Raw genomic sequence first — 11,363 nt, forward strand, 5'->3', positions numbered from 1 at the left:
ATCAATTATTCTTATTCAACCGAGTTGAAGCTAGCAACATGTTGATTACACACTGGAGGTTAGTAAGAAATGAAGGGTTCTACCTCCTAACCTAAGCAATCTGAGATTTGTCTGATGAGTGTGATGAAAAGCAATATACTTGATGAAGTAGCTGATCATGAAGAATGATGAAGCTGTTTCTGCATGTTTTTATTTTGAATACACGTATATGTATGCATGTTCATATCTTTAATGAAAACTCACAGAACTTCAATGAAACATTTTATTTTGAAACATTGAAACAAGTTTTAGATGTTTGTGTGTTCAGTGACAACGCTCAAAAACTATATCAATTGTTATGAGTTGACAAATTCAACCTGCAAAGTCAAATCCTTGACTCCTGCATCTTCTAACAAACGTGAGACTTGCAACTTAGTATCCGTCTTGTCCGAGTCATCTGATACAAGGAGATGCAGAGTAGCCACCACGTCTGAGTTCGTGAAGCTCCATACATGTAGTCTCTGGATACTGCAAACGCCTTTCGTCTTGAGGATGTTCCTCATTGCTTCTCTCAGGTCGTGCTCGTGAGCCTTGGGGACTCTCTGCAGTAGAATCCCTGCAGAGTTTCTGAGCAACGGAATGACTGAAGCGATGATGAGGATGGAGATGAAGATCGAGCTTGCTGGATCTGCAACCAACCAGCCCTTGTATTTGATCAAGAGTGTCGAAACCACAACTCCAACACTCCCCATGGTGTCTGCTAAAACATGAAGGAAGATCCCTTCCATGTTATGGTCAATGTGGTGATGCTCCTTGATCTCACCTTTTGCGGATTTATGATCAGAATGGTGATGATGGCCATGGTCGTTCCCGTGGCTGTGGTTGTCTTCATGATGCTCCTGATGTGTATGGCTATGGGAATGATGATGATGGTCATGGTTGTGGTTGCATTCATGACTCTCCTCATTTTTGTGATTATGGGAATGATGCTGATGATCATCATGATCATGATGCTCCTCATGTTTATGGCTATGGGAATGATGCTGATGATGATCATGCTCATGATGCTCCTCATGTTTATGAGACTGGTGCGAGTGAGAATGTGTGCAACCAGATCCTCCACCATGAGCATGATGATGCTCCTCGTGGAAAAAAATCAACCCAACAACATTCACAAGAAGCCCACCAACCGAAACAACCAAAAGACTACTAGTAGAAATCTCCTGAGGATCCAAGATCCTCTCAATCGACTCAAGCACAATGAGAGCTCCAACAAGAACGAGAAACACCGCATTGACATAACCAGAAAGAACCTCAAATCTCCCACGGCCATAGTTGAACTGATGGTTCGCAGGAAGACGAGAGATATAAGACGCATACAACCCAATCGCCAAAGCAGCACAATCAAACAACATGTGACAAGCGTCCGAGATAAGCCCAAGACTATTGCTCATGAAACCAGCCACAAACTCAACAACCATATACGCAGTGTTGATCAGAAGAAAAAGCGCAATCTTTCTAGACTTCTTCTCACTCAAAATATGGCGGATAGGCTTCATAAACACGGTGGAGAACGACTCAGGAGATTCCATCCCAATCTCTTGATAATCCGAAGAGTCTAACTCTCTAACCGCAACGTAAAGCAAGAAACCACACAGCAACAGTCCCCAAAGAGAAAGCTCAGGGAAGTAGAAGAGCTCCAAAACAATAGTGCAAAGAAACGTAACGAGAAACTCCCTCTCAGAGTCTTTCTTCAACTTATCGTCGTTGTAACTCTCACTCAAGAGTACTCCGAACACAACAGTGTTAGCTAAAGGCCAACCTAGATTCCCAAAGGAGACACCAGCTTCATCGCTTTCAACAAAGCTCCAGAGAGCAAGCGGGAACAGCAACACAGTGGTGAGAAACAAGGTTATCAAACGAACCCGTTTCTGATCAAGCTGCTTGATCTCGACCCAGTTCATTGAAACCTTCTCGTAGCAGCCTAAGAAGCCAGATAGAAACGGAAGCAGCATAGGCCATATTCTCAAGCAGTTCTTTACAGATGACGAAGAGAAAGGGAAGCAGTCTACACGATCCCAGCTGATCGATAACAACAACAACCCAGCGAACAAAATGCAAAACCCACGAACCTTGGACGATCCAGCTCCGCCGTGATGATTCCTAGACTCCGACAAGACTCTGGCGGAGACTGTGCCGGAGAGCTCGGCCAAGATCATAGCAGCGGCGCTGCAGTAACGGAGAGCTTGGAATCGGAGGAGGAAGACGACCGCTAGAAACCCCGATTTCGCGAGTATGAGCTTCGTTTGAGATAACGTAATCGAGAAGACGGTGCGGTTGTGGCGGAGGAATGAGTCTTTCTTAGAGGGAGAGAAGAGAGTGAAAGCGAGAGAGAAGACGAAAGAGAGGAGGGAGACGAGGAAGGTGAAAGGGAAGAGAGAGAAGGAAGGGGAAGAGCGGAGGAAAGGGAGGAGAGAGTAGAGGGATCGCAAAGAGAAGAGGATGAGGAGGAGAAATGAAATTGAGGATTTAGTGGTTCCATGGATCGATCTGGTTCGGGTTTTGGAAGGGGTTGGTGTTGGAGTGTATGGGAACGAAGGGTAAGCTCTTCCGATTGATCGGGCAGGCAATGAAAGACGATTCGGTCTATGTTGTTGGTGATGATTGTGGTGATCCGCCATTGTTGAAGCTGGAGTTTGACTCTACTGCTCTGAGTCGCCGGGAGAGTTTCAGGAAGCATATACTTTCTGATTCGGTGGGTTTAATCTCTATACCGTTTGGTTTTAAGTTAACCGGATGTAACCGGAACAAAATTTAAAAAATGAACCCAAAACCAAAATTCAATTTTGAATTCGAATCATTTGTAGTAGACGTAGACTACCTCAATTTAAGTTTTTCTTTCGAGAAAATGACAAGAATATCACTAAAAAATTTTTTGTCGGAAATATAGTTTCTAACGATCGAAATAATCAAAATAACACTTAATGTTTTATAAAAGAGATAAATATAAACTTATACCCCAATAATAAATTAACTTAGATATTAAGTTTTAGAGTTAATGGGTGGAGTTTAAGATTTATGATTTAAGGTTTAGAGTTTAAGGGTGGGGTTTAGGGTTTAGGGTTTAGGGTTTAGAATTAAAGGGTGGGGTTTAAAATTTAGGGTTTAGGATTTAGGATTTAGGTTGTAGAGTTTAGAGTCGGGGAGTGGGGTTTTGGGATAACACTATTTCGGTCATTTTAGTTTTTGAAGGCTATTTTTGTGACATAAACTTAGAAATGTGTTATTTTGGAAATTTGTCATTTTTTTTTAACGCTGATTTATTAAGATACTAGTGTTATTCCCATACGCATGACAAAATAATTATACTTCAAATTATTAAATAATAATTTTATAATTTTATAATTAATAAATTAAACTATTATTTTAATTAAATACTATATAAATGTAGATATGAATGGCACGTGAGGTGGTTGCATTCACCCTAAATTTTTGGAAACGGTAAAACAATATATCTTGTGTTGTTGAGAAATAGATATATATAGCTAGCGAACATTTTATGTTAAAAATTTAAGATATATACCAACAGATATAAATATAGTTTCAAGTACTCTTTGTATTATTCATGTCGATAAATCTTCCATCTAAAGCATAAATTTGTATTTTTGATCAAAGAACAATGATATAATTATAAACTATAACAAAACATTATTAAAAATTATACCTACTTTGTTGATAGTTTGAGAGTTATTAGAAACCCAACAGAAAGAAACAATTATGAAAAAGAATATCCATATTCTGATGTTACAAAAAAAAACACATTTGAGATTTTTCTTTACCTTTTTCTCAATCACGTTCATCATCTTCTAAACTCCAAAAACCCTTATATATATTTTTAGTGGCTACTTCTTTTATCCTTTTTTTTTTCATTTATGTGTTTGTTTCTTATTAATGATTACAATATCTTGTTTCAAATACGTTTTCTCCATCTGTAAAAAAATAGGGAATAGAGATTTCCTAAAAATAAGTCATAAGAACATATATGAAAACTCATACCAAAAAATAAAACCAACTATGAAAAACAATTATAGAGAAAAGAAGTTTAGAAATACTTTGTTTACCTTCTTTGCTGATAATTTCTTTTATAATCTCGAACACCACCAGAGTATAATTGCCTATTTGGGCTCTCATACAACGTAGGCTAAGTACGGTGAAGTGAGACTCTGAAAATATGAACACAAAGGAAATGCATTAAAAATTTATTGATAATAACTTGGCGATGATTTCAAGACAAAAAACAGTTTGGTAATAGACAAGTGGACTAAAACGTGGGATTAAATTCTGAGAAAAATTAGGAAAGACGGTTTGAATTGTAGAAAAATAGGAGATGAAGAAAAAATCTTATTGGCAATATGACTTGTGATTTAATATATAAAGGATTACAAACGCTAATTTATTAAGATATTACAAAAGTTCGACAATATTTAGAATAAAACCAATAAGCAAGTTGCTATTCAGATGTCTTTATATTTCCAGGTAACTTTCTCCTACATTCGCGGTTAAGGCGAAAAGTAAACAAGGCGGTTAACAACATTTTAACTTGGAGCAACATAGCAGATAATACATCAACGGTCATGAGAAGTAACAAGCTTCTTGCAAAATACATATTAGTATTTGGGCAATAACAAGATTATCAATCACCGCCAACTTGACGTTTCCATGAGTCTTCAACGATCAACTCATCAACTCCCCACTCCTCAAAACTGATTCCGAATCATAAACGCAAACATAAGAAAGGGATCATCTTTATTTTTAAGATATTCGATATGACCAAGGCAAACTCACCTCCCGTCAGGTAGATAGCGTCTTATAGTGAATGGTATCTTCCTTTGCCTCAGCTCCTTCATAGCAATCTTATAAGCCAATATCATAAAAGTTTAGCTCAAATGTCCAGAAAGAACCAAGGATAGAGAATAAGTGAGCGCAAGTAAAGTAGTAAGCACCTCAAGTGGGTCAGTCTCACCCTCAAGCTCGACCATGACAGGAGCATTCATGCTGTATCAGCCAAAAAAAACAACAGCACAGAGAATCAAACTTGTCGATTCAACTTTAACAGTTATACGAAACAGAAAAAAAAGATTGATCTCAGTTGAATAGAGTGCCCTCATCGAGCTTTTACACCACATGATGATAAATTATTAACAAACTAAGAAATGAGGTGAAGGGTCAGTGAGTGAGTGCGCATTAAAAGGATCAACATTATCAAACCAAATTTAACGACAATATGTGACATGGAACAAAGACTGTCTTCAGTTGTATTAAGTACCCCTCATCAAGTTCCTAATTTGAGAGACATGAAGCAATAACAACAAAACAAGGACAGAACCAGACCTGATTTGCAGAGCGCGAGTGCCGAGGATACGTGCACGTTCATACTTGGTCATAAACTTGGAAGTTTTCCGAGGACGTTGTACAGGTTCTGTGTCGACCTTGTCTTCAGTTTCAAGAGGCTCTCCATTGATATCGTCGTTATCCTTCATATCAGCATCTTCCTCTATTCCTTCCTACTCATCAGAAAATAGCTGGTGTTAACAAGCAATATCAATGTCTTCTCTACAAGGAAGAAGATTTAACTTACTTCAATTTCAGGCTCCGCTGGCTCATCCTCATAACTGCAGGAAAAAAAAAAAAAAAAAAAAAAAAAAAAAAGAGTCAAGACAAACATTAACAAATTGAACCACCGAATGAAAACAACATTGATAAATGGGGTTTAACCATAGCATCAAAACTAGCAAACTGCAAACTTTTTCTTTTGTAAAGAAGAAGACTAAACTGTAAAATGAGAAAAGTTTCTCTCGGAATCAAGAGCTCTGAAAATCTTAGCGGTCACAAAAAAAAATAGCCTCTTTATCTATCAACCGACAAGTTCATCGAAGAAGTGCATGGACCACTTTCAATCTTGACATAACTAATCCAATTTCTCTCAAACGTTTACAATTTTTTTAAGGAGAAAACTGAATCCTTTTGAAATTGAGCGTAAACCTAATACAAGCATAGGAAACCGAGAGAAAGAGAGGATACCCCAAATCATCAACTTCGTTGTAATCATCTTCCGCCATTGAAATCGCTTTGGAGATCGCTCTCTTCCTTTTAACACAATCGATAAACCCTAGATAATAGTTGTGCGTGAAAGATGTAAGTTATTGCAATCTTTTATATTTTATCCGGGTTTATATATATAACCGGATATTTTCGGATCATTTTCTTCCAAGTATGTATGTGGTCCATTTGGTTGAGCCGATGTTTGATTTCCGGTTCGTTCCGGTTTAAGGAAGAGCTTTTTAAGGAAGAGACTTGTATTTGATTCTTCTAGTGATAAACGGAGAGTCTTAGCTTGCGGTTACACAGCTCTTAGTCATAGGGTTTTAGGAAGTTTGTGTAGATGGAAGTTTTAGGCTCATCCGAGTACAATCTAGAGACTCTATCGGACGATGCGATTCGGGAAATTACAGAAAGCTACGATGGGTTTTTCACCACCGTGGAGTCTCTCATTGCCGGCGCCGGAGACTCCTCAGTCGAGAAGGAGTTCGTGTCTCATGTTTCTACTCTCTGCAAGTACGGCCTTGATTCTCTTGTTCGTGACCACTTCCTCACATCACTCGAGGTATTACAAATTCTACTCTTAAGTCCTTGAGTTTTCCAGTTTCTTCTTGTTGAAAGCTTCTTCTCTTGTGATGATCTTTTATGCGGACACTTGTTTTGTTTCAGCAAGCTTTTCAGAAGACTGGTGCTGCATTGAGTTTTTGGGATCATCTTGATGATTACTGCGGCAAGAACCATACTGTAAGTAGATACAACGCTTGGTGGATGGCTTAATATTCTGAGATTGACTTTTTTCATTTTTTCTATTCGTAAGTTTTGACTAAAAAATAGATGCTTTTCGGACAGGATTACGGAGAAGAGATTCACCAAGTGTTGTGCAAAGCTTTGGAAGAAATATCTAGAGAGAAGCAGTACCATGACAAGTGTACGTCCATGGTTGTTCATGCTTTGAAGTCGTTTAAAGAAGAAAGGCTGAACTCAGATGCTGAAAGAGTTGAACTACTTTTTTCGAGATTCCAGTCAATGTTGTCTTCTACTTTGATGACTACTCTTCCTCAGCATTTTCCTGGTATAAACATCTTTCCGTAGCTTCTTCTTCGTTGTTGATTTTCGATCTAGTCTGATCTAAACAATCATTGGGGGTAGTAGTGTGTTCCTTCGTAATCATCAGTATCTTTTCCACTTGTTTTGACCATGTTCAGTCATTACTCTCATAATTTTCCGTCTCTTTGTTACAGAAATACTGCACTGGTATTTTAAGGAAAAGCTGGAGGAGCTAAGCGCAATCATGGATGAAGATGATACTCAAGAACTGGAGAGTGATGGCATGGATTTGGACGAGAGTGGCGAAATGGATGCTGACGAAGGCTATTCAAGACATGACGAGTTGGTGAAGAACATTGGGAAGGTGGTCCGTGACCTTAGAAGCATTGGTTTCACTTCTCTGGCTGAAAATGCTTATGCTTCTGCAATCTTCTTGCTTCTCAAGGTACTTTTATGCATCAGAATCTGCCTCACTGAGACTTATATGTGGTCAGTTTACATATAACTCTCTACCTTATTTGGCAATGTGTATACATCCCCAGGCAAAAGTACATGATCTGGCTGGTGATGAGTACAGGACTTCTGTTTTGGGACCAATAAAAGAATGGATTCAGGTACGCTTAGATTCTCACCGTACCATTACACTATTTTGGTTATTTGGCGATTCCTGACATCTGAATTCTCTTTCCAGGCAGTCCCTCTTCAGTTCCTTAATGCGCTTCTTTCTTATCTTGGTGATTCCATAAGTTATGGTACCACATCATCTTGCCTTACCTCTCCTCTGGCTTGTTGTCCATCTCCAAGTTTCTTCAAAGTGGTGACTCCTTCCCAAGGAACTGTTCGGTGGAAATTAAGGCTGGAATATTTTGCGTATGAGACACTGCAAGATTTAAGGATAGCCAATCTATTTGAGATCATTGTTGATTATCCCGAGAGGTATTTAGTTTTTTTTTTTCTCCCCACATATCTAACTTGACACCCATTTCAAATATTGTATCTCTGATGGAAATTTTGTTGATGGAACAGTTCTCCTGCTATTGAAGACTTGAACCAGTGCCTTGAATACACTAGACAGCACTCTAAGCTAGTCGAATCTTTTATCTCGTCGCTGAAATATCGTTTGCTTACTGCTGGTGCGTCAACGAATGATATATTGCATCAGTATGTGTCGACCATTAAAGCCCTTAGAGCAATAGACCCAGCTGGTGTGTTTCTGGAAGCAGTGGCTGAGCCAATCAGAGACTATTTACGCGGACGGAAAGACACCATTAAATGTATTATTACTATGCTTACGGATAGAAGTGGACGGAATGCAAATGGTTCCCCTGGGGATAGTCTTCTTGAAGAGTTGATGAGGGATGAAGAAACTCAAGAGAATGTTGGTTTTGATGATGATTTTCACACTGATGATAAGCAAGCATGGATCAATGCATCTCGGTATCCTTTCTGTTGTATATTATCTTTGTTTTGTCATCTTCCGATGGCATTGGATTTGTCTGACCTGCTTTGTCTTCAGATGGGAACCAGACCCAGTCGAGGCTGATCCTTTAAAAGGTAGCCTCAGTCAGAGGAAAGTAAACATACTTGGACTGCTTGTTGATATAATTGGATCTAAAGAACAACTAGTAAACGAATATCGTGTCATGCTCGCTGAGAAGCTTCTCAACAAGACTGATTATGACATCGACACTGAGATACGCACTGGCGAGCTTCTCAAGGTAATCTCCATTTTTTTCACTATTAAAGTTTTTTTTTTTATCAAACACTATTAAAGTTTAATCTTGGCAAACTATTGGTGTATTTTCTCCATTGTTGCATTCTTGTAATGCCAATAGATACATTTTGGAGAAGCTAGTATGCAAAGATGTGAGATAATGCTGAACGACCTGATTGATTCTAAGAGAGTGAACACTAACATTAAAAAGGCATCTCAAACAGGTCTATATTTCTGGAATCTTCTCAGTTTTACAACTGTTACGTAGATTCCTATCTGAATCTTACATGTGTCCACCCCTTGTGTTTAGACATTGAGTTAGGAGAGAGTGAGCTGTCTGTTGATATTCTTACCTCGACGATACTTTCAACAAACTTCTGGCCACCAATTCACGTAGTCCTATATTCTTCATTCTGATTTTTCATCCATATCTGTTAAATGTGATTGCTTCCATTTACTTGATTTGAGGAGGGTTTTTCAGGATGAGCCTCTAGAGTTACCTGCTCCTATTGACAAGCTGCTATCAGATTATGCCAATCGGTATCATGAAATCAAAACCCCTCGTAAGCTACTCTGGAAGAAAAATCTTGGCTCTGTCAAGGTAGTTTTTTGCGTAGACACGTTAGCAGTGAATGATTCATGTTTTGTTATCTTTTTGATGCTGCGATTACATAAAACCATAAACTTTGGAGTATATGGGAAAGCAGATACTGACAAATGTCACCCTCTGAAATGGTTTGAGTGAATCAGTTGGAGTTGCAATTTGAAGACAGGTCCGTGCAGTTCACAGTTTCCCCCACACATGCAGCAATTATCATGCAATTTCAAGAAAAGAAAAGGTAACTTGCATGAATCAACCATTATGAATAATTTCTTCTTCCAATGTTACTAAAATCATGTAAATCTTTCAGTTGGACCTCTATAGATCTTGCTGCAACCATTGGAATACCCATTGACCTATTAAACCGAAGAGTAAACTTCTGGATAAGCAAGGTACATATTGTGGATGTAGTCTTCTGCTTGAAGTTTATAAACCATTCGTTTGAAGAAATAGCTAAGTAATAAAGTTTCGTGAAATAAGGGAGTTTTGAGAGAGTCAAATGCTAATGTGTTTACACTTGTTGAGTCCATAACTGATTCTGCAAAGAACGAAAGCGAGGAGCTTTTGGCAAGTGACGAAGAGAGTGAAAGATCGATAGCCTATGTGGAAGACCAGCTTCGCAAAGAAACGACAATATACAAGGTATTGATGATGCTTAAGGGCAAATTTTATTCTACTTCATTTTGCCTAAAAATCTAAACAAATTCTCAACAATTTTTTTCAGAACTTCATTATGGCAATGCTCACAAATGGTAGCATGGCAGTAGATGGGATCCATAACAGACTCAAGGTATGTACAATCAAAAGGCATCAAACCTCTTCTCACATTGAATTTACAAGTTTGTTTTGTTTTCTTTGCTTTGTAGATGTTCTATGTAGCTGATCCTGCTTATGACAAGTCACTGCAACAGCTTCAGAGCTTTCTTTCTCGGTTAGTCGCTGAAGAGAAACTAGAGTTAAGAGATGGAATGTATTTGCTAAAGAAGTAGTAGAACTATTTTATATTGTGTTTATGATGATGAAGTAGTTTTGTCATTTGTATCAAAAATATCTCGTCGTCCCTTTAATGAGTTCTCTAATATCAAAATCTGAAATCCCGAACCAAAGAATACAGTGCACCAAGCGACTAAGCCAAGTTCACAAGTGAAACTAGAGAAAAAACTAATTAGTCCAAGCCCTATATTATTCTAACAAGAAGATAATCAAGGTCCATATGTCTTCATATTTAAGGTTTGCTCTCATATGTTTTCCTATGAACTCAGTTTCTAACGTTTGTGAGAACATAACTTTGGTTGCTCTAAAATGCAGCCTTCTTTAACTTTTTATGAAAATCAATAGCTTTTGGTGACAAACCTAAAGCATAATTCATTCATCTTCTATCCCGTGTCTAAGTAAAATTGTGTGAGCTAATTTTTATGTTTGTTTTCTTGGTTTCTACGTAAATATGTTTTGTTCGATAAATACACATTTATTATTCCATGCAAATCGTTTATTTTAATCTCTTAGATTTGTAGGCAAATAAGCTATAATCGGATCACATGCATCAAGTATTTTTAGAAAAGTTACCAAAAAAAAAAAAAAAGTATTTTTAGAAATATATGATTGTGAGCTGAAAATTGACGGTTATGCGAATTTTCATCCTATTTTTATCAATCGCCTATATATTAATTGAGGAACATTTGAAGAGATGTAACCTCAATTTTGTATTAATTAAAATAGGCTCCAATGCATAGGTAGCACTCAATTAGGTAGTCAATTACATTCAATTGAAAAATAAGTAGGTCCACATTCGATTTTTATATGTTGTTAGATACATAAGTTGGTCAAACTATATGATATAATGATATGATATGTTATTTTCTTTCCTTAAATCAAACCTACGGAATTACCATAAATGACTAATATATATATGACAATTAATGA

At 37.7% G+C, this 11,363-nt stretch overlaps 3 protein-coding genes across 4 annotated transcripts; 1 reads left to right on the forward strand and 2 right to left on the reverse strand.

Moving 5' to 3' along the window:
• Window positions 1-245: 245 nt before the first annotated feature.
• On the reverse strand, window positions 246-2,706 carry LOC106336654 (probable zinc transporter protein DDB_G0291141). Its single transcript, XM_013775548.1, has one exon. The coding sequence runs from the start codon at window positions 2,658-2,660 to the stop codon at window positions 336-338; it is 2,325 nt and encodes a 774-aa protein (XP_013631002.1). The 5' UTR covers window positions 2,661-2,706; the 3' UTR covers window positions 246-335.
• Window positions 2,707-4,462: 1,756 nt separating this feature from the next.
• LOC106339793 (DNA-directed RNA polymerases II, IV and V subunit 6A) lies at window positions 4,463-6,194 on the reverse strand. The gene is made up of 6 exons (XM_013778666.1): window positions 6,061-6,194; window positions 5,618-5,651; window positions 5,371-5,543; window positions 4,983-5,034; window positions 4,825-4,892; window positions 4,463-4,742 (listed from the first exon to the last, which is right to left on the reverse strand). Exons 1-6 carry the CDS (start codon window positions 6,096-6,098, stop codon window positions 4,673-4,675), a joined length of 435 nt encoding a protein of 144 aa, XP_013634120.1. The 5' UTR covers window positions 6,099-6,194; the 3' UTR covers window positions 4,463-4,672.
• A 150-nt stretch (window positions 6,195-6,344) lies between these two features.
• LOC106337397 (anaphase-promoting complex subunit 2) lies at window positions 6,345-10,542 on the forward strand. Of its 2 annotated transcripts, none has more exons than XM_013776495.1 (16): window positions 6,345-6,643; window positions 6,748-6,822; window positions 6,928-7,150; window positions 7,320-7,570; window positions 7,668-7,739; window positions 7,817-8,061; window positions 8,152-8,562; window positions 8,642-8,843; window positions 8,961-9,063; window positions 9,162-9,232; window positions 9,321-9,440; window positions 9,590-9,678; window positions 9,751-9,832; window positions 9,921-10,082; window positions 10,165-10,230; window positions 10,307-10,542. In XM_013776495.1, the coding sequence occupies exons 1-16, from the start codon at window positions 6,422-6,424 to the stop codon at window positions 10,427-10,429; spliced, it is 2,517 nt and encodes an 838-aa protein (XP_013631949.1). In that variant the 5' UTR covers window positions 6,345-6,421; the 3' UTR covers window positions 10,430-10,542. The 2 variants fall into 2 exon arrangements, with proteins under 2 accessions (XP_013631949.1, XP_013631948.1); XM_013776494.1 differs by having other exon boundaries at window positions 6,346-6,643; window positions 9,150-9,232.
• The last annotated feature ends 821 nt before the right edge of the window (window positions 10,543-11,363 follow it).

The sequence above is a fragment of the Brassica oleracea genome, chromosome C4 (genome assembly GCF_000695525.1).
Source record: "Brassica oleracea var. oleracea cultivar TO1000 chromosome C4, BOL, whole genome shotgun sequence".
Classification (NCBI taxonomy): Eukaryota; Viridiplantae; Streptophyta; class Magnoliopsida; order Brassicales; family Brassicaceae; genus Brassica; species Brassica oleracea.